The following is a 22118-nucleotide window of genomic DNA, read 5'->3' as shown; positions in this document are numbered from 1 at the left end:
TGGCTGGGAGCACTTCAGCTTGGTGACACTCTCCTCGCTCATCTGCTCAGCCGCCCGGCTCCTGACCGCCACCACGCAAGGTGTGCTCCGGACAGAGCTGAGGCCAAGGCGAGGTGCGCAGGCTGTGGCTGATTTTCTTTCACTAGCATGTATTTTGATGCATGAAAGTGCTTAAATCTTAATCTTGGGTAATTCATGTTAATAAAACAATTTTTTAAATCTTCCTTAAGCCCTAGCAGTGGGGACCTTTTTTTCTTCCAGGAGCTACTTGATGATTTGAAACACTACTCAGGGCCCCGGGAAATTCTCCCTATGGGCTGCTGGTTACTGGGAGCCAACAAGAAGCACACCATGCACGTGTGCCTGCCTGGTCATGTGCCCAGCCATCTCATTGGCTTTCACGGCCACGGGCCAGAGGATCCCACAGCTCCCAAGGCTGAAGATGTAGCTCAGCTCTAGAGCCAAGCACTGGGGTTGACCCCGAGAAATGAAATAAAATGTTCAAAATCTTTCTGTAAACCAAAGCCAAGATCAACGCCTGTCCTGCCTGAATCCTGAGCTGCAGACCGCACACAGGGGAAGCAACCGTGGCTGCGGCGTCAGCTGCTGGGGTCCCATGAGTCTCCCAGTGCGTGCCGCCCGCAACAGAGATCCTCAGGGAATTTTCCTGTTTGTGTTGAGTTGGCTCTGCTGTCGGAGGCCCAGGGCTGAGTGAAGCCTGCAGAGACAACAGGGGAATCGGGCTCCGGGGGGAGAGTTTGACAGTGTAGCTGGGTGGTGCACATCCTGCCCCATCGTCGGTCTGGCCAGTGAGGTTGGACAGAGAGATCGCTCTTGCTGGGCAGCCATGGCTCATACCTGTCACCCTAGTCACTCAGGAGGCAGAGATCTGAGGATCGCGGTTAGAAGCCGCCTCGGCAGAAAAGTTCTTATCTTCAGTTAACTGCCCAGGAAAGGCAGGAGTGGTGCTGTGGCTCAAGTGGTAGAGTGCTAGCTTAGAGCAAAAAAGCTCAGGGAGAGGGCGCAGGTCCTGTGTTCAAGCTGCAGGACTGGCACCAAACATCACCCACAACAAAAATAACAAAGTTAGATTGCTGTGCACCTCATATCAAACCTCCTGACTGAACGCCAGTCCTAAGCTGGCTCCAGTCATTCTCCCTCTCCTCCCATTTTGCTTTTCTCCTGAACATTGCATCTACACAAACGGAGAGAAATATCAAGAAAATAAGGCTGCCAAAGGAAATGTGAAGAAAAGGAAAGAAAACACGAGTCCAACACGCGAGTTCCTAAAAGTTTAAGTAAGTGAGTCACACAGCGAGTTAACTAGTTGAAGACAGGGGAGGGGAATGGATTGTGTATCTTTCTTCCAATGTGATTGATAGCAAAGTACCTGTGACCATAAGCCCATGGGCATTGACTTTCTGAGCCAACTGCTCGTGAAGGTCATAAATGTGTATGAAGGTCATGAACTCCAAAGTCTGGGCTTTCCTGGCTCTGCCCAGCCCAGCCTCATGACTACTGAGTCACTGAGGGGCGGACTTCCTGCCCGCCTCCCGGGCTCCTCACCCACCACTGCGAGCAGCCCACAGAGAATTCCAACACGCTAGCTGAGGACTGGGTCCCGAGGCACAAACGCATGCTTGCATCTCTAAGCACTCCAGGGAACAAGCCGTGGGTAAAAACCTTGACGGTGAGCCAGACACGTGGCTCAGGCCTATGGTTTTAGGATGCTGAGATCTGAAGGGTAGGGATTCAAAGCCATCCAGGTAGAAAAGTCCTGAGGTCTATCTGCAAAATAACCAGCACAAAGCTGGGCTCGAGCACTAACCCTGAGTTCAAGTCCTAGTACTAGTGCACACGCATGCACACGCACACACACACACACACACACACACACACACACACACACTCTGGGCTAGAAGCAGTGAGTTGTATAGTTTGTTAGCCAAGCTGAGGCCCTGAGTTTAAACCAAGGAAAAGGGAGCAGAGGGGAGGAAAGAGGAGGAGAGGAGAGGGAAAGCAAAGGAGAAGAGGGAGGCGGAGGAGAACAGAGGAGAGGGGAGGAGAGGAGACGGGAGGGGAGGAGAGGGAAGAAACTTGGCAGAGTGATTACGTACAGGCTTGGTGCCTCAGTGGTGCTTCTGAACGGTGCCCTGACTCTCCTGGCCTGCCCACGCAGTCCTGGCACCGCTCCCTCCCAGCCAGAATCCCCTCCAGGATGTTTGCACAGAGCCCGAGGTGGTTTAATGCCCCTCATGGAAGCGGATATTGAGGGCTGAGGAAAAGCCAGCCGGTGACTGCGTCGGCTGCTCCAGAGCAGATTCACACGAGGACCCGCCCGGCCTCCACACCCGGGATTTCATTCACAGCCTTTCAGGTCACCTGTCAAATTTGCAAGCAACGTTTCAGCGTGGGGCAGAAAGAAGCGCTCACAGGCCTTACCCTTCTTCTCAATTATTTTTAATTATGCACTTCACTTAAGAACATAATTACTTCCACATTAACCTTCCTTCTACCTTTTAATATAAAACACACCAAGATTGAGTATCCAATCTTCTGTAAAAACAAAGACTAAGAATAGCAACCTCACAGGACACTTACCAGTGATGGGCAGGAAGGCTTTCCACCCCGGGTGGTAGGAGACAGGCTCTGAGTAACCGGCTCTTTATCAACTGGTCTGGAAACATTTAACCACGAACAGCTGTGCTAGCACTGCTCCCTGAATTTCAGCCCGCAGATTTAGTCACTAGCTCCATTACACAGAGCAGCTGGGCTCACACCTGTAATCCAAGCTGCTTAGGAGACTGCGATCTGAGAGTCATGGTTCAAAGCCAGCCTGGGCAGGAAAGGCTGGGTGATTTTTCTCCCCAACCCAACCAGCAAAAAGGCAGAAGTAGGGGTGTCGCTCAAGTGATAGAGCATCAGCCTTGAGTGGAAAAAACTAAGCAGAAGAACAAGGCCCTGAGTTCCAGGCCCGGTACCAGCACACATACAAAAGCAGCAGTCAGTTTCCTGTGGCCAATAGCATAACACCAGACAGGTAAGGTGTTTTTTTGTTTTTTTTTGGGGGGGGGAGGGTGTTGTTTTGTCAGTTGTGGGCCTTGAACTCAGGGCCTGGGCACTGTCCCTAAGCCTCTTTGCGCTCAAGGCTAGAGCTCTACCACTTGAGCCACATCACTTGAGCTTATGTGCTACTGAGGAATCGAACCCAGAGCTTCATGCTTGCTAGGCAAGCAGTTGACCACTGAGCCACCTTCCCGACCCCAGCAGTTAGGTTTTAATGCAAAGAAGCTTATTTCAGCTTGAGTTTCTAGAGGTCCAACGTTAGATCTGGAGTCAGACAAGATGTCAGCGAGTGTGCGTGCGTGCGTGCCATGTGCCTGCCTTGTGCCTGATCTCCTTAGAAACTCGTCACTATTCAATACAGAGTCCCTGAGACAACCGTGTCTCACCCTGGAAGTCCCACCTCTGACACCCCATGTTCAGAGTTTAGGTTTCTCTGTCTAGGGAGAGAGTGAACTGTGAAGACACTCAGATCACACCCTACCGCAGCAGGAGTGCGACACTGAAAGGATCCTTCAGGATCCTGAAGGATCCTTCCAGAGAACCACGCCAAGGCAGGCAGGCAATCTCCTCCTCCCTGGTGGCCCTCCCCTCCCCCTCGTGGCTCCAGGGTCTCCACCAGGCGGTGGGGTGATGTCCTTCTTCAGATCTGCTCCCGCCAGGGTAGCGGGGCTCCTGCGGGTGCTGGGCGGCAGCTCTCCTGTGCACCATGCTCCCCGCTCCTCCCGCTGCTGCTCTGCACCGGGCCTCATGGTTGGTCTGGAAGTGGCAGCGCCTGCCCACTGGCCTCCAGGACCCTTCCTGGGAGAGTGGGCCTCCCCAGCTCCCATGTCCTCTGACAGCAGGAGCTGTAGTCAGAAGACCCCTCTCAGGCAGGCAAGCCCACCTCGTCGTCCGGAGTGACAGAGCCCACCGCACCTAAGTTATTAACAAGGAAGCAACTTGATTGAGAAGGTTCCTACACTGACCGGCCAGGGCCGCAGCACAGGCTCGGGAGCTGATACTGCGACCCCAAGTGGTCCACTACTTTGTTTCTTAAAGGCAAAATTCACGAGGTCAAGCCTGGTCATGCAGGTGACCGATGAGATCGCCACACACACAAAAGATTGCAGTCATACCAGACCACACACAGGTGGCCAATGAGGCTACAGTTTGTCACATAATGGCTGTTTAAACCAGCCTGTCACTTTTGGTTTAAAGGACTCATGAATTCAGTGGTCAAGGCGGAGCTTACAGTAAGCATGCACAAAAGGCGGAGTTTACAGTAAGCAAATGCAAAAGGCGGAGTTTAGTGGAGTTTACCTTAAGCACGCGAAAAAGGCAGAGTTTGCGGTAAACTCGTGACATTGCCAGTTTGAGCCAGATTACTACCTGTTTTATCAATCAGTCCTTAACTGAACAATCAAGGTGGGTGAGGTTGTTTAGGGGAGGGGGACCTAGAGGCATTTTTTCCATTCCAGGAGCTGGGCTGGTTGGAGCCGATGTCTAGTTAGCCTTGTTTTAAGGTTTTTTCTAAAATCCATAAAACAAAGGCAAAGCCTGGAAAGAGGCTGTGCCAGCTGGAGTCTCCTCTCAGGGCCTACTTCAGACTGAGGGTGGAGCAGCCGCCCACCTCCAGGAAGACCCCACACAGTTGCTCCCTCTGGGCACAGAGGCTGCTTCTCAGCTGCCCTACAGCAGGACTGCCCAGGGGAGGAGGGCCGACTGCTGACCAAGGGTCCTTGCGCAGGACGGCTTCCCCGGACTATCCCCCCTCCCCTTCCCCCACCCCGCAGTGCACCTCTGAAAGTGAGGAATGATTAAAGGAATGATTAGAGCAAGGATAAAACATCTATCTTTGCCTGTCTTTGGAGTCAGACCCCTCCCTTGCCATGTAAACATCTCGGTGGAGGAGCTGTGTGTATGTCTCCCTTTGAGAGCACACATACTGTGTTGGAGTGTGTCTCTGCTTTTTGACTGCTTGACTGCTTACTCACTCAATAAAGCACTGCCAAGCCTTACCATCATGACTAGCCCAGAAGTTCTGCGATTGAAGCCAAGGACCTTAAGTGAAGAGGCCCCACGAAAAGACGACTTCACAAGCTTTCACCTGCATCCCGTAAGGTCTGCACAGGACACCTCCCACCTCTTGTCTAAGTTTCCACCCAGTATCTGTTACCTAGGTAACTGGCACACCTGGAAGAGTCACCTTCCCCTCCAGCCAGGTCACATCCCAGGCCACCCATGGTCACACGCCTCCCATCTGACCTCAGGAGGGTCCCAGACCCTGGAATCACCTAGGGATCCAGTGTAGGCACACCCTTCCCCACCTGGCCACACCTGTTCCTGTCCCTGGCCCAGGGGTGGGTCCCCCCTTTCCTTTTCAGCCATGCCTCTCCACTATGCGGGGCCAGAAGTTTCTTCTCCTGCCTGAAGAGCATGTGGTGTTCTCTTCATTTCTTCCATCTGCTATCTAATGAAACCTACCTATTTAATATACCTTACACATCTGGTGACATGATCACCTGGAAACCATACTGACCTAGACCACAGTGGCCCAAGGCACCACACCACACAATACAACACCACATATACAACACAACCCAGACGGCTCAGGAACCGCCCAGGCCATTTGGAGCTTGAGCCTCAAGAGCAAACAGCTTTCTCGTGACTTCCTGACTTCCGCAGAAAGAAGTGGGTGGGGAACGGCTGGCCAGGTCTGGATTGGCCTGTTTGCAGAGGTTCAGGCGCTCCTGGGGGGAGGGAGAGATGGAGGCAGAAAGGGGAGAGAAGGAGGGAGGGACAGGAGGTCCCCCCAGGTGGAAGAGCCAGATAAACAAGGCAGGCCAGTGACTCTGGGTTGGTCCTGTGTCCTGGCTATCTCCACAAGTCTGCTAGTCTGGAAGGGCAGCCAGGCAGCAGGATGTGAAAGCAGACTATGATACAGCAAATGAAAGCCACACTCAGAAGCACATGTTTCCAAATAGTAGTACAGGTCTCCAAACACTCTGTAGTACATGTCTCCAAACACTCTCTGTAGTACAGGTCTCCAAACACAAGGCTTTAAGCCAAGAATGATTTCCTCAGTGAAGACATTGTGGCCTCACTCACCCTAACTACTCCTGAGCACACACCCAAGATAGTATTTATGAAACATACTTTATAAACAAAAAGATTTTATGGTTATGCTCATTATTCTCTGTCATACCTTAACTCTGTCTTTTCTATCAAAGTGTGTTGCTTGAAAGTTCCTGCTTTGACCTAGTGGCTTAGCTCTCCCAAAGGAAGAGAGGAACTGCTTTGGGATAAGGAAGGATTTTGAAATGTAAGGTTTTCCTTGAGCTAGTTTCTTATAAGATGGAATTAAAACTCCCCTCTGACGGCTCAGGAAAGAGTGAAGGGTGTGTGTATATTTTGAGATTGCTTGTGGACTTACTGTTAATCTTATTTCACAGTCACTTTATGTAAATACATGTTAATCCTATCCAAACTAGCCAATCAGGAAAAGATGGTGAATCTGAGCTCAACCAATGAGAGCAGAGGGCAGGGCCTGCTGTGTTAGAGATAAATGGGGGCCAGGAGGGGGCAGCCCACCTCTCCTGAGTTTGCCTGCCAGCTTTCAGCCTGGTGGCACACCCTCTGGCAGAAGTAAACTTAGCCTTGCTGAGACAAGTTTTTCTTTTCATGTCTATCGGGACTCCAATAGTTCTTGGAGAGCATATTTATAATAATAACATGCACAAATCATTGTTACTTTCTAAAGTCAATCAGTCAATACACAAAATAGAGTACTGACAAGAATCTTGTTCCTAAATGCTTGGAAGTCAGCAGCCAGCAGGCTGGTGGCTCAGGCTTGTAATTCTAGCTACTCAGGAGGCCAGCAGTTCAAAGCTGTAAGGTCCACAGTGAAGGCATGCAGATCCCCCCACCCCCAAGTCCCCACCCAGTACCTGTATCACCTAGGTGACTGGCACACCTGGAGGTGGTCACCTCCCCTTCTTTCCCTCCTCTGAGGTCCCATCCTGGATGAGCCCCCCACCCCCACCCCATGCCTCCCATTAGGCCGAGAGAGGGTCCCAGGCCCTGAGGTCACATCCACATCCTGTGGCCACACTTTCTCCCTGCCCTGCCCAGATAACCCCGGGTCAGACCCAGCTTGCCCCTTCGCCCTGAGCGTCACCACCACGCCTCCTATGCCAGCAGTTCTACCACGTGGTGTTCTAATTGTGATGGTTTCATTCTCAGCTACCTAACTAAACCTAGCAAAAGCCAGCTGGGCCGGAAAGCCTGTGAGACTCTTATCTCCAATCAACTACAAAAACGCCAGAAGTAGAGCACTAGGCCTTGAGCAAGAAAAGCTCAGGGATAGCACCTAGGCCCTGAGTTCAAGCCCTGGACTAGAGGGAAAAAAAAGTACCTGGGATTCTCAAGTTGCTTATAAAACCAGTTAAAGGCTTGAGGCCAAATCATAATTTTGTCCTGTGAAAGAACAAAGGCAGAAGAGGCTGGGAAGGTGGCTCAGAGGTAGAGTGCTAGCCTCGAGCAAAAGCAGCTCAAGCTCAGGAAGGTGGTTCAGAGGTAGAGCACTAGCGTTGAGCAAAAACGGCTCAGGGACAGTGCCCAGGCCCGGAGTTCAAGCCCCAGGACTGGCAAAAAAAAAAATTAGGGGGAAAAAAGGTATAAAGGGCAGCGAGTCCAGAAGCCTGGTTCTCCTGGGGCTGCTCAGTGCCCCAGCTGGACGGCACCTGGAAAGGCCACTCGCCCACACAGCCCCACTGGAGACACCGGATGGCCTCAATCTCTCCTTAAGTCATCTCACTTACACAAGAACAGGTCACACAACTGGGCTTGGGCCGCCTTTTGTGCAGCAGGGCATCACCTAAGTACCCGTTGGCATGGGGCCTGCTTCCTGGCAGATTCCAGCGACGCCCATCTCAGGCTGGGTGACTCAGGCCCATCCTATGAGCCCATCCTGCTCAGTCACTGTTGGGATGAATGAAGGCTCAGGAGGAGATGTGTAATGACCTGGTTCCTGGAATCAAGGGTGCTGGGCCGAGCTCAGCATGACAGGTTGGTGGACTGGAATTTCACCAGGTCCTGGGCCCCACAGGTGACTTCTCCTCAGAGACTCAAAGTTCCACACCCCAGCATCCAAATCTAAAGGGAATGTGGTGCCTGCTAGGAAAAACTGGAGACAAAAACACTTAGGTAAGTTTTTGTTGTTGTTTGGCAATTAACAAATATACTAACTTGGTGTGCTACTTGGTGGGTTTGTGGGATTCACAACATTTTACTTGACACTTTTAAACACTAAGTGCCATTAAGTTCCTTCTAGTACCTATTTGATTCATCTCACTGTTGTGTGGGAGTTGTTCAGGGCATACAGAGAGACCACATTTTGAGAGGTCGAATTGGGAGTCTTTACTAGAAAGCCAGCAACTGCAGGAGGACTCCTGTCCCAAAGACCTGCAGCCCAGGGTGCTATTAGCACAAAGCTTATAAAGGCAACATTGATTGAGGTGGGTAGTAAAGGCCAACAAAAAGTGTTACACATGAGCAAAGCAAACCATATAGGGGCACAATCAGGGTGAGCATTCTCTGGAGCAAACCTTCCAGGAGCTACACCGCATGACACATCTGCAGTTCCAAGAATGTCCTGTCTCCTCCAGGCTTCTCAGAACTGGGTACACAGCCTCCACCTCCAGGATGGTGGTGAGGACGAGACAAAGTTACTTAGACCCAGTATCTCTATTTCATCACACAGAAACAGACAGACAGAGACAGAGAGCTATCTTTGAGCCTAAAACTTGTTCCTGAGATAGTAGTAACTAGGTTGAAAAGTGAATCGGGGAGGTCACCTGTAACTCTGGAAGTAGACTGAGAGTTTCTTGAAGTCGTTTCGCTCTGGGTGTGACTGCACAGCCTGTGGTCCAGACATTTGGGAGACTGTAGCAGGAGGGGTACTTGAACCCAAGCGTTTGAGGCCTGCTGGGTAACAGAGCAAGACAATAAATGCACAAATTATTCTGTGCAGGAATGTGGCTCAGTGTAGACTGCTTGCCAACCGAAGCCCTGAGGTTGATTCCTAGCACCAGAAAAAAGCAAACAAGGGGGCTGGGAAGGTGGCTCAGTGGTAGAGCGCTTGCCTTGCATGCATGAGGCCCTGGGTTCGATTCCTTAGCACCACATAAGCAAAAAGAAAAAAGCCGGAAGTGGCGCTGTGGCTCAAGTGGTAGAGTGCTAGCCTTGAGCTGAAGAGCTGAGGGACAGCGCCCAGACTCAGAGTTCAAGCCCCACAACTAACAACAACAACAAAAAAAAGCAAACACGGGGCTGGGAAGGTGGCTCAGTGGCAGAGCGCTTGCCTTGCATGCCTGAGGCTCTGGGTTCGATTCCTCAGCACCCCATAAGCAAAAAGAAAAAAGCCAGAAGTGGCGCTGTGGCTCAAGTGGTAGAGCGCTAGCCTTGAGCTGAAGAGCTGAGGGACAGCACCCAGGCCGCGTTCAGGCCCCATGACCGGAAACCCCCCCCCCAAAAAAAAGCAAACAAAAAGGAGATCCCACATCATCTAGATGACTGAGTGCCGTGCGTCACCTGGACGATGTTTGAACTCCTTTTTGTGACTGAGTCCCGGTTGTCACCCTTCTAACACCTACCATGGGGCAGAAAGCCCACAGGACCAGCGACATCCCTGAAGGCAGCGGGTCAGTGTCTCCCTTCCTGGATGTGGCTCTCCTCCGTTCTCCTAGCTCCTTGAGACGGAGCTGGGAAGATGAACGTTTACTGACACCCTGGGCAGAAAAGTCTGTGGGGCTCCATCTACCCAGAGAAACTGGGCATGGTGGTACATACCTGCCATAGTGGCCAGCAACAGCCTGTCCTGGACTCGGGAGTCTTAGAACACAGAGCCATGGGGAGGGGGGCTTACACACGCAGGCTGGGGGAGGCGCGGTGCATACGCAGGAGGAGGGGAGGCGCGGTGCACGCGCAGGAGGAGGGGAGGCGCGGTGCACACGCAGGAAGGGGAGGCGCGGTGTACGCGCAGGCTGAGGGAGGCGCGGTGCACGCGCAGGAGGAGGGGGAGGCGCGGTGCACACGCAGGAGGAGGGGGAGGCGCGGTGCACGCACAGGAGGAGGGGAGGCGCGGTACACACGCAGGAGGAGGGGAGGCGCGGTGCACGCACAGGAGGAGGGGAGGCGCGGTGCACGCGCAGGAGGAGGAGAGGCGCGGTGCACGCACAGGAGGAGGGGAGGCGCGGTGCACGCACAGGAGGAGGGGAGGCGCGGTACACACGCAGGAGGAGGGGAGGCGCGGTGCACGCACAGGAGGAGGGGAGGCGCGGTGCACGCGCAGGAGGAGGAGAGGCGCGGTGCACGCACAGGAGGAGGGGAGGCGCGGTGCACGCGCAGGAGGAGGGGAGGCGCGGTACACACGCAGGAGGAGGGGAGGCGCGGTGCACGCGCAGGAGGAGGGGAAGCGCGGTGCATGCGCGGTGCACGCGCAGGAGGAGGGGAGGCGCGGTGCACGCGCAGGAGGGGGAGGCGCGGTGCACGCGCAGGAAGAGGGGAGGCGCGGTGCACACGCAGGAGGAGGGGAGGCGCGGTGCACGCGCAGGAGGAGGGGAGGCGCGGTGCACGCGCAGGAGGAGGGGGAGGCGCGGTGCACACGCAGGAGGAGGGGAGGCGCGGTGCACACGCAGGAGGAGGGGAGGCGCGGTATACACGCAGGAGGGGGAGGCGTGGTGCACGCGCAGGAGGAGGGGGAGGCGCGGTGCACACGCAGGAGGAGGGGAGGCGCGGTGCACACGCAGGAGGAGGGGAGGCGCGGTGCACACGCAGGAGGAGGGGAGGCGCGGTGCACACGCAGGAGGAGGGGAGGCGCGGTGCACGCGCAGGAGGAGGGGAGGCGCGGTGCACGCGCAGGCTGGGGGAGGCGCGGTACACGCGCAGGCTGGGGGAGGCGCGGTGCACGCGCAGGCTGGGGGAGGCGCGGTGCACGGGCGAGTGAGCAGACACGGAAGCCAAGTTCGCTGTTGCTCCTACTCGGAAGCAATGCATTCAGATCCCGGCGCTGCAGCCGGACACCGGGGCGCGGCCCGGGGGCCGGGGGGGCCTGGGGGGTACACTGGGGCGCGCCCCGGGGCCGGCGGACGGCTGGGCCGGGCAGCGCGGGTCGTCTGTGACGCCCTGCGGTCTGAGCCAGAACGGCTCTCCTGAATCCGGGTCAACACCGGTTCGCACCGCGCGAGCCACCGAGAAGGCGCCGCGCCGTGGCTCGGCGGAGGGGCGCCCGCCCCGCACGCCTCGCACCGCCGAGGGCCGGAAGTGGCGCTGTGGCTCCCCCCACCCCGGCCGCCCGGATGGTCCGGCCCGGCGTTCATTCCCCCCCCCTCCCGGCCGCCCGGATGGTCCGGCCCGGCGTTCATTCCCCCCCCCTCCCGGCCGCCCGGATGGTCCGGCCCGGCGTTCATTCCCCCCCCTCCCGGCCGCCCGGATGGTCCGGCCCGGCGCTCATTCCCCCCCCTCCCGGCCGCCCGGATGGTCCGGCCCGGCGCTCATTCCCCCCCCTCCCGGCCGCCCGGATGGTCCGGCCCGGCGCTCATTCCCCCCCCTCCCGGCCGCCCGGATGGTCCGGCCCGGCGTTCATTCCCCCCCCCCTCCCGGCCGCCCGGATGGTCCAGCCCGGTGTCCCCCCGCGCCGCCCGACGTGGTAGCTCCCGCGGAGTGAACAGCGCGTGTGCGCGGCCCCGGCGCGCGCCGGTGACGTCGGCGACGGTGACGACGACGCCCGCGCCGGGTGAGGGCGGGGCCGGGGGCGGGCGGGGCGGGGCGGGCGGGGCCGCGGTCCTGGCGCTCGGAGCCGCCTGCGGATGCGCGAGCCCGGGCTCGGTCCTGCCGTCCCGGCGGTGCGGAGCGGACGCCCACCGCTGACTGCGACCTGCCCCGGCCCGGGTCAGTACCGGGGGCGCGGGGTCGGGGTCGGGGCCGGGCAGCGGGGTCAGGACCGGGTGCAGGGATGGGGTCGGGACAGGGGGCGCGGGGTCGGGGTCGGGACCGGGGGCGCGGGGTCAGGACCGGGGGCGCGGGGTCAGGACCGGGGGCGCGGGGTCGGGGGCGCGGGGTCGGGGTCGGGGCCGGGCAGCGGGGTCAGGACCGGGGGCGCGGGGTCGGGGTCGGGGCCGGGCAGCGGGGTCAGGACCGGGTGCAGGGATGGGGTCGGGACAGGGGGCGCGGGGTCGGGGTCGGGACCGGGGGCGCGGGGTCGGGACCGGGGGCGCGGGATCAGGACCGGGGGCGCGGGGTCGGGGGCGCGGGGTCGGGGTCGGGACCGGGGGCGCGGGGTCAGGACCGGGGGCGCGGGGTCAGGACCGGGGGCGCGGGGTCGGGGGCGCGGGGTCGGGGGCGCGGGGTCGGGGTCGGGGCCGGGCAGCGGGGTCAGGACCGGGTGCAGGGATGGGGTCGGGACAGGGGGCGCGGGGTCGGGGGTCGGGACCGGGTCGGTCGCGGGTCAGGGGTCCCCGCTTCCCGCAGCAGGCGCGCTGCGGTCCGGGGCCGCACTCCGCCCGCCGTCCTCCGGTCCCTGTGGCCTCGTCCAGGACCCTGGGGCCGGCGACCGGCTCTCCCCGTCCCGGCGCCCCGGAAGGGCCGGGGTCGCAGGGAAGGGCTCGGGACGCGAGGGACAGACACCCGGCCGGGCTTCCTTCCCTTTTTGCGGCGGAGCCTCTGCCGAGGAGGCGGCCACCGGAGGTCGGCGGCCAGGTCGGGCTTGTATTTCCATGTCGCAGAGGAGATTCTGACCACCTGTTCACACGTAGTTCTCCAAGCGTTAGAGGGTCGTTCTCCTGCCAGCTCCACAGAAAGCCAGTTCCGGAAGGCAGAGGCAGGTTGTGCTGTGGGGGCCGAGGGATGGTGACGTTCGCTTCTGGGTTAGGGACAGAGCTGAGCGTGAGTGGTGGGAAGGGAATGGGGCACTTTATCAGCTTTTGCAAGTTGTGCAGAATAGTCTCTCCTGAAGAGTCACATGATGCCAGGCCTTCCTGAAACAGTGATCCGGACTGATGACACAGAAAACCAGTGTGACCTTATTCCAGGTTTGGGGTAGATGCTCTAACCAAGCACAGAAATGCCGCTGGTGAGGTGGCGTGGCCACACCACAGCAGGATCAACCACTCTCACCCGTTTGTTTGTTCCCATCTTTGACAAGGCCTGGTGGGGTGCACTAGAACACTGAACCACCACATGGTCCAGGAGGAAGAGTAAGATGGAGCTGGAGAATTTTTTTCCTCAGAGAAAATGAAGACCTGTAGTTGTGGTGCTCTGGCTGGACAGAGAAGAGGGGTGGCACTGTGTGTGTGTGTATAGTTCAGGTGAGGAGGGCGAGTCTTCAGGTTGAGTTTTATGTAGCTGGGGAACAGATTAGTGGCAGAAATAGATGCAGAAGGTGAACTGGAGCTCACCCCATTGCCCAGCCATAACTCCATGGGTGCCCCTGCGAGACTCGGGGTTAGCCGTGGCTGCCCTGCAGTGACAGCGCAGAGGGGCTTTTCACGACTCCGGGGAGGATGGTCAGTTGCCACCCAGCACCTTCCAACTGGGACTAGGTGGCCGGCTACCCTCACGCCTCAGGAAGTTGAATTTCCCTCATTCCTGCATCCCTAGCTAGGGGACACTGTGACTCAGGAGAGCACAGGCTTGACCAGAAGTTCTGCTGCTGCTGTAGTAAGTGCCCTGGGTTTCTTATCTGTTGCCTCTGTGTCTATCTGTGCCAGGACTGTTCTTGGGGCATGCCAGGCCTCCATTCCGGCTCCTTCACCTCTGTGTCACTGCCTGAGTCATCTGTCTGCAGTGGTTCCTGTTCTCTTGTAAAGGTTCAGCAAACCAGCTGAGCACCCCTAGCACACAGCAGGTGCTGCTGTGTATTTCTTACTCCTACATGAGACAGACACTAGGGCCCAATATGGCTAAGAAGAAAGCTTAGGAACTAAAACCAGTATGGGAACCACAAAGCTGGGCTTCTTTGATTAGTACTGGGTTTTAACTCAGGGCTTTCTTGTGGCTGTTATTATAGTTAATTTTTGGATGGCATGGCTGTGCCTACGCATGACTGGGATTACAGGCGTCTGGCCCCCAGGCTGCTCTGAATCCTCTGGTTTTGGTGCCCCGGAGTCCCTCTCCGCCCCCTGACCCAGAACTCTCCTGGACAGCTCTGTGCTCCCCGCTCTCTGGGGTGGACTCCAAGACCTCTTCAGAGTCAGGGTTCACCTGTGGGGGCAAAGCCACACAGGAGCCAAGTTGTTTGGCCACAAGCACACTGATGCAATCATGGCAAAAAACGGGAACTACAGTCATGTTTGACCACTGTGTAAAGTTCAAATGGGCCTTTTGGACAAGTCTGCCTTTCAGCAGTCTGCAGTTTTGGTTCCGGGGTTGCCGTTCAGTGTTGCAAGTAAGGTCTCTGGTTTGTCACCCTGAGATCTCACCCTGAGAGGAGACGGCTCCTCTCCCAGCCCTGCAATTGGTGCTGAAGCAGATCTGTACCTAGACCCTGGGTTCAGAGGTACAGTGTGCGAAGGCCAGGTGTTCCGGCCAGTCCCTTGGCAATGTTGAACCTGGTCTGAACAGAGTGACTCTCAGTGCATTTGGAGATGCTGGGTTCAGAAACTGGAGCCTCACTATGACCTGATCAGAGACGAGAACCACGAGGGTGGGTTGTAGATGGAGCAGCCTCCTGGTCACCAGAGACAACGTCAGTGTATGCAAAAAACACACCTCAGGGCAGTGGCTTGGAGCCACCAGCATGCCAGGAGAGTGAGTGTGGATGTGGTCTTCCCAGTCAGCGCAGCTGTACGGAAGGATCGTGTGATTAACATGTGATCACCATGGTATCCAGGTGTTTTACCGCTGTGTCCACAGTAACACTTGGCACAGGCCCGGGAAAGCTGGAGCGAGCTGTGCCCTGGGGTGTGACCTCACAGACTATGCATGGATTCTTGTAGACAGCTGTTGTGATGCGCACTGGACTGCTCCTCTCCCTCTCTCCTTTGTTCATCTGCGCCTCTTTTTCTTTTCTTTTTTTTTTGGTCAGGGGACTTGAACTCGGGGCCTGGGCACTGTCCCTCAGCTCTTTAGCTCAAGACTAGCGCTCTACCACTTGAGCCACAGCGCCACTTCCTGTTTTCTAGTGGTTTATTGGAGAAAAGAGTCTCACAGACTTTCCTACCCAGGCTGACTTTGAAACACGATCCTCAGATCTCAGCCTCCTGAGTAGCTGGGATTATAGGTGTGAGCCATGGGCGCCTGGCCCGTGCCTCATTTTTATCAGCCTATACAAGGAAGCTGAACTTGTAATGTGCTCACACATGCATGCGGTTTTCTCCATTCACCCTCAGGCAGCGGCTCCTGTGCCAGCTCTATGAATCCCAGTCCCTGTGGGTGCCTGTGTCGTCCAGTCCTGAGAACCTGAGATTTGGGTCTTCACGGTGTCACAGAGTAGGCCCAGGCAGGCCCATTAGACCACATGAGTGAGTGCGGTTCAGCATCTGTGTTCAGCAAATACACTGGGGGCCAGCCATTGTCAGGTCCAGACCGCGAGGGTATGCAGGTGGACGGGGTGTGCCAGAGACAGAGATGCGTGTGCTTGGCCACATGCTGGAGCACCAGGTAATGCTTTTGTCCTGGGTTCTAGAAGCATGGTGCTTTATAAAGTATATTGCAGTGCAGTTATTTAGATGCATTTTACCCTGTGGCCTCTGTGAATTGTGTAGCTACTGACAGATTGCCACAAAAGCTAGGGCCTTGTTGTGGAATTCGTGTTAAAGATCCTGTCTGGGCTGGGCGCCGGTGGCTCACGCCTGTCATCCTAGCTACTCAGGAGGCTGAGATCTGAAGATCACGGTTCAAAGCCAGCCCGGGCAGGAAAGACCTGTGAGACTCCTATCTCCAATAAACCACTAGAAAACTGGAAGTGGCTCTGTGGCTCAAGTGGTAGAGCGCTCGCCTTGAGCTGAAGAGCTGAGGGACAGCGCCCAGGCCCAGAGTTCAGGCCCCACGACCGACAAAAACAAAAAACCCAAATCCTGTCTGGGTGTCCCCCCTTCCTGCCGCCTCTCCTCCCCTCATGCCGCAGGCTATCCTCTCCCGTCCTGTGCTGTCAGGAGGTGTTGCCTTACTACACTTGTCAGTGTTTGCACGTAGTGAGAACAAGGCGCAACAGTCGAAGCACTCCCTCCCTCTGCCTTGCCTTGCTGGAGCAGCAGGCCTGCTTCTGTGAGGCCATATAAAGTGAGTTCTCTTTTTTTCTTCAGCCTGAAGCTGGGTGTGTGAAGACCCTGGAGACTGTTCGCTAGGACAAGACACAGCAGTGAGGTGCTGGCCTGGGCTGGAGACTTCACTGGGACAGGATACAGCGGCAGGTCCGGTGGTGCTGGCTGCGGCTCCGGGCAGCTGGTGACCGTGGAGGAAGATGACTCCTGTAAGTGGCGGGGCCATGTCGGAGAGCGTTTTTGACCTGGACTACACCTCCTGGGAAATCCGCTCCACGCTGGTAGTTGCAGGCTTCATATTCTACCTGGGCGTCTTTGTGGTCTGCCACCAGCTCTCGTCCTCTCTGAACATCACCTACCGCTCCCTGGCAGCCCGAGAGAAGGTCTTCTGGGACCTCGCGGCCACACGGGCCGTGTTCGGTGTGCAGAGCACAGCTTCAGGCCTGTGGGCTCTGCTGGGGGACCCCGTGCTCCAGGCAGACAGAGCACTGGCCCAGCAGAACTGGTGCTGGTTTCACATCACCACCGCCACCGGCTTCTTCTTCTTCGAAAATGTGGCCATCCACCTGTCGAGCCTGTGCTTCCGCACCTTCGATCTATTCCTGGGTGTCCATCACCTCTTTGCTTTCCTTGGATTTCTTGGCTCGGTAGTCAATCTCAGAGCAGGACACTATCTAGCCATGACCACCTTGCTCCTGGAGGTGAGCACCCCCTTCACCTGTGTTTCCTGGATGCTCCTGAAGGTGCGTACTCCCAGGGAAGGGCGGTGCAGACAGACCGGGGACACGGCCCTCATTCTGTTCCCTGCACTGTTCCCCAAGGCCGGCGTGCCTCGGAGCCTGCCGCACACCACCGGCAGCTGATTGCACTGACAAGACACTGACCCAGTGTCCTTCCTTCATCCTGCGTCTCCTAGGTGTCCTGAAAGAGGATGTGTCCTGAAAGAGACAGTGTGACCTCTTCCCTCACTCCACACATGCCATTTCTAGCGTTTCGGTGAGGTCGGAGGTGACCGTGTTCCACTGTCCCCACCCCCATTCCCACTCAGATAGGCCTTCCCTTCACGTTCCCCTACCTCCCAGGGCACACGGCCCTACCTGCCAGCCTACTCATGACCAGAACACTGGCACCGAGCATAGTGGTTTGTCTAGACTTTGCTTTTGTGTTGGAAATGTGTTTTATTAACGTCCTCCATACACACTCATGACTCACTTTCATGTCAGGATGTCCTTTTTGTTACGCTTTTTTTTGGTGGTGGTGGTAGTGGTCCTGGAGCTTGGGCCCTGTCCCCAAACTTTTTTTTTTCCTCCCCTCTCAAGGCTAGTGCACTACCACTTAAGCCACAGCTCTACTTCTGCCTCTTTTGATGGTTAACTGGAGATAAGAGCCTCATAAACTTTCCTGCCCATGCTGGCTTCAAAACATGATCCTCAGGTCTCAGCTTCCTGAGTAGCTAGGATTACAGGTGTGAGTTACTGGTACCCAGCTATGTCACACTTTTTTGTTTTCCTTTCCCAGTTCTGAGGCTTGAACTTTGGGCCTGGGTGCTGTCCCTGAGCTCCTTTTTGCTCAAGGCTAGCACTCTACCACTAGAACCACAACAGTTCTGGCTTTTTCTGTAATTAATTGGAGATAAGGGTTTCATGGACTTTCCTACCCAAGTTGACTTCAAATTGCGATCCTCTGATCTTAGCCTCCCGAGTAGGTAGGATTGTAGGCATGAGCCACGGGTGCCCAGCTTATGTTGCACTTCTTAAGAGTATTTTTAGCATAGGTTCTTGCCATCTTTGACCATGTATCACTCTTATTTGGAAATTGAAACACTGTTCCTGTTTTGCCAGTCCACAGATATGTCATATCACTGAGTGCTTCTCACACATAGAACACTGTAGCAGAAGGGTAGAGGTATGGGAGGTATAAGCATGGGAGGATATAAGTATAGAAGATATCGGTATGGAAGGTATGGGTATAGAAGGTATAAGCACGGAGGGATATAGGTATGGAAGGTATGGGTATGGAGGTAGAGTTAGGGAGGGTGTACTTATGGAGATCATGGATGTGGCAGCTTGGCTTGCATTATGTCGTGTGTTAGATAAGTAGAGCCTGTCTGCTCATCTATGCAAAATCAGGATAAAAAGGTTAGAAAAGGATTAAATCCTACTTTAGGAGGCAGAGATCAAGAACAGCTCGCCAGCTGCTGTCCCAGGCACGTGTTCTTTCAGAACTGTGCTGGGGAGACCAAAGCCCTGGCCAGAGTGTGTGCTGCTGTGAAGAGGGCTTCTGGTTGGTGTCTTGAGTGTAGGGATGGCATGTGTCCCCTAGGCTGCTGCTCTGGGTGGGAGGGCTGTGCTCGCTCCGTCCACTGACCGCAGTGTCTTGTCCCTAGGCCGGCTGGTCCGAGACGCTGCTCTGGAGGCTCAATCAGTGGCTGATGGTCCACATGTTCCACTGCCGCATGGTGCTCACCTACCACATGTGGTGGGTGTGTTTCTGGCACTGGGACAGCCTGGTCAGCAGCTTGTACCTGCCGCACTTTGTATTGTTCCTTGTTGGGCTGGCTCTGCTCACACTAATCCTCAATCCCTACTGGACTCACAAGAAGACGCAGCAGCTTCTCAACCCCGTGGACTGGAACTTTGCACAGACAGAAGCCAAGAGCAGCCCGCCAGGAAGGAGCAATGCTCAGGTGCTGCAGAAGAAGAGGCTGTAGCCCCCGGTACCTGGTGGACCTCGGTGCTGGCGAGTGGAGGCACAGGGCTCTGCGAAGCTTGGCAAATAGTGACTTTCCTTCCTGATGGGTGTGAGAATCGCAGTGAAATCCTGGTTGTGCGTCAGTATTAATTCTGAAGTAGCCACTAAGATCTCGGTTCGCATTAGGAGCAGGTCTTTGCCTTGACTTTTGGGGTGAGCTCCCACAGGAGCCCTGCAGGCCAGGCCAGCGGGCCGGAGCTGAGCCTGCTGCCGGGGGGGGGGGGGGGGTCTCAGTACTCCAAGGGGCTTCCTTGTGGAGCCCCGCGTGGATGTGGCGGGCCCCACATGCTCACATGCTGTGTGACTTACCAAGAAGTCACATTCTTCTTACTGCTAAAGAATTGACTGGGCTGGGAAGGTGGCTCAGTGGTGGAGTGCTTGCCTAGCATGCATGAGGCCATGGGTTTGATTCCTCAGTAGCACATACACAGAAAAAGCCAGAAGCAGCACTGTGGCTCAAGTGGTAGCAAAAGCAGCTCAGGGACAGTACCTAGGCCCTGAGTTCAAGCCCCAGGACTGGCAAAAATGAAAAATTGTAACCCTCTGCAAAATGTTCCAGCACCTGTGGATATTAAACTCCGTTGCAGCACTGCCATCTAGTGGCAGGTGGCATGAAGACAGGGTCGCTGTGGGCGGGTGGGAGGGGGGTGGGAGGGGGCCGGCCAGGTGCACACCTCCCTCCCTGCTCCTCAGCCTCAGGTGGGCCTCCATGCTGGCTGTTTCTTCTTTTTTCTTCTTTTTTTTGGGGGGGGGGTCCAGTCGTGGGGCCTGAACTCTGGGCCTGGGCGCTGTCCCTCAGCTCTTCAGCTCAAAGCTAGTGCTCTACCACTTGAGCCACAGCGCCACTTCCGGCTTTTTTCTTTTTGCTTATGTGGTGCTGAGGAATTGAACCCAGGGCCTCAGGCATGCAAGGCAAGCGCTCTACCACTGAGACACCTTCCCAGCCCCCTGGCTGTTTCTTTCTTCAGTGGAGGAACTGCTCTATATGCCCTTTGGTTTTGTTTGTGCTGGTACTAGATGGGGCTTGAACTCCGGGCCTGAATGCTGTTCCTTAGGGGTTTTTTGTTGTTGTTGTTGTTGTTTTGTCGGTCCTGAGGCTTGAACTCTGGGCCTGGGCGCTGACCCTGTGCTCTTTAGCTCAAGGCGAGCACTCTACCGCTTGAGCCACAGTGCCACTTATAGTTTTCTAGTCGTTTATTGGAAATAAGAGTCTCATGGACTTTCCTGCCTGGGGTGGCTTTGAACCATGCTCCTCAGATCTCAGCCTCCTGAGTAGCTAGGATTACAGGCATGAGCCACGGGCACCTGGCTCCCTTTGCTGTTTTTTTTGTTTGTTTGTTTTGTTTTGCTCGAGCCTGGTCTTCTACCACTTGTATCACAGCTCTACTTCCAAGAAATCTCTTTTCAAATGAGAAGCTTTTATTGACATTGTATTGCTCAGTCGACAAAAGAAGGGAGGTATTTATCAGTCTTATTGGTTCGTACTTTAGAACCACTTCAATTGACTGAGTTCCCTACAGGTTCCCAGACTGAACCCCATCCTTGTCCCTGCCTCCCCTAGATTTCAGACTTTGTCTTTATAAGCTGTGGGGTAACCTTGGATGCAGAGATGCTCCACATGGGCCTGGCTCCAGAGCAGAGCCCCGGGAGCCCTGTGCAGCCTCTGCCTGGGGGTGAGTCCGCCCTGCCCTCCCCCCCCCCCCCCCCCCCCCCCCGCCACTACCCCACTCCATCCCATACATGTGTCTCCTCCATGCTGGGACTGGGTAGCATCGGTACACCACTGTAGCAGTCATATTGACTGACACAGAATTTTTATTTGCCACAAGTGTTCAGTTGAAATTCAGGGTTGTTTTAATGATGGGAATTTGAATGTCGGACCTTACACTTGCTGACTGGCACTCTACCACTTGAGCCATGCCTTCAGCACTGCTTTTCAGAGGTTTTTTGAGCCGGGGTCTCACTTCCGGTCCTGGCTGGGCCTGAGCTGTGATCCATGGGCTGTGGTCCTTCCATCACTGCTGGGGTCCACGGGCGCTGCCCTGCTCCTGCTGCTCTCCTGGACATGGAATCTCATGGGCTTTTCTGCCTGGGCTGGCTAGCCCAGAACTGCAGTCCTCCAGATCTCAGCCTCTCAAGTAGCCAGGATTACAGGCATGAATCACTGGCACCTGGCTCAAGGTTTATTTTTATCAGAAGCACCTTTGAAAAAGTGCTGAAAACTTTATTGCTCCTGAAAATCATGTATGACTGCTTATGATAGATCATGGAACTTTCTAAAGAGCTATTTTGATGACTAGTGCTTTAACTTTATTGATTATATTTAGATGAATGCACATAGCTCTCACTTATCTAATTTGAGAAATTATTTAAACTACGTCCCAATGGTTGGCTCCTCCAGAGCCCTGCAGAGCTCTTCCTGTGGACTGGTGGGGCTGTGGCTTCAGTGGAACAGGCGTCTAATAAAGTAACCGCCCTTCACAGAACCTGGGTGATGTCGGTTCCTCTGTCTGAAGGCAGTTTCCCTCCGTTCTCACCCCTGCCTGTGCCTTAGAAATGCGTGCTGTGATCTGGACCTTCCTGTTTCTAAAGGCAATGCAAGCGTTCAGCTGACTTCCATCTGGGCTGCACCAGGACATTGACTCTGGAGTTCAGGCTTTACATCCCATTTCTTAACAGGCTTGCCTCTGATGCCGTAATGGGAAGTCCTTGGAAGCCCAGCGGCCTGCTCTGTGGGACCTGGCTCGTGGCTCCTCTCTGGTCGTGACTGCTCTGTGGGGGTCGTGCTGACCCGTGGCCTGGGGGAGGAGGCTTGGGGCCCTGCGGTCCCGTGCTTGTACTGGCCCCGGGACGCACTGCTCGGGCCTCAGCCTGTCTCCCCTCCTAGCCGTGAGGGTGGACGCCCTGCAGTGACGCTCACAGCCACAGCTCACCGACTAGCCGGCATGGTCTGGCCGCGTCCTCTGCCCACCCCGGCTGCACGCACATGTGCTGTAGTCTCACGCCCTATCAGGAATTAAAGCACATCGCGTGGGGGTCAGGATAGACGGCGTGCTTCCTGAG

The 22118-nt window shown here is 55.9% G+C and overlaps 1 protein-coding gene and 1 long non-coding RNA gene across 5 annotated transcripts; one reads left to right on the top strand and one right to left on the bottom strand.

The window, feature by feature from the left end:
- Positions 1-8144: 8144 nt before the first annotated feature.
- LOC138823447 (uncharacterized) lies at positions 8145-9968 on the bottom strand. 3 transcript variants are annotated; one of them, XR_011370806.1, is made up of 4 exons: positions 9895-9955; positions 9699-9806; positions 8901-9030; positions 8145-8230 (listed from the first exon to the last, which is right to left on the bottom strand). It is a non-coding gene; the product is annotated as an uncharacterized lncRNA (long non-coding RNA). The 3 variants fall into 3 exon arrangements; XR_011370805.1 differs by having other exon boundaries at positions 9699-9968; XR_011370807.1 differs by lacking the exon at positions 9699-9806 and having other exon boundaries at positions 9895-9967.
- Cln8 (CLN8 transmembrane ER and ERGIC protein) lies at positions 8173-21541 on the top strand. Of its 2 annotated transcripts, none has more exons than XM_070016845.1 (3): positions 8173-8250; positions 16347-17047; positions 18691-21541. In XM_070016845.1, the coding sequence occupies exons 2-3, from the start codon at positions 16505-16507 to the stop codon at positions 19012-19014; spliced, it is 867 nt and encodes a 288-aa protein (XP_069872946.1). In that variant the 5' UTR covers positions 8173-8250; positions 16347-16504; the 3' UTR covers positions 19015-21541. The 2 variants fall into 2 exon arrangements, with proteins under 2 accessions (XP_069872946.1, XP_069872945.1); XM_070016844.1 differs by lacking the exon at positions 8173-8250 and adding an exon at positions 11891-11994.
- Positions 21542-22118: the final 577 nt, after the last annotated feature.

Source organism: Dipodomys merriami, unplaced genomic scaffold, assembly GCF_024711535.1.
Source record: "Dipodomys merriami isolate MVZ:Mamm:240054 unplaced genomic scaffold, mDipMer1.0.p SCAF_12, whole genome shotgun sequence".
NCBI lineage: Eukaryota > Metazoa > Chordata > Mammalia > Rodentia > Heteromyidae > Dipodomys > Dipodomys merriami.
The sequence above is the reverse complement of the archived record's forward strand: the minus strand, read 5'-3'. Positions and strand labels throughout refer to the sequence as shown.

Excerpts from the sequence above, each read along its gene's own strand:
- Cln8 (XM_070016845.1), top strand. The coding sequence starts at position 16,505 with ATGACTCCTGTAAGTGGCGGGGCCATGTCGGAGAGCGTTTTTGACCTG. Across the intron at positions 17,048-18,690 it reads TTTCCTGGATGCTCCTGAAG|GCCGGCTGGTCCGAGACGCT; the intron begins GTGCGTACTCCC and ends TCTTGTCCCTAG.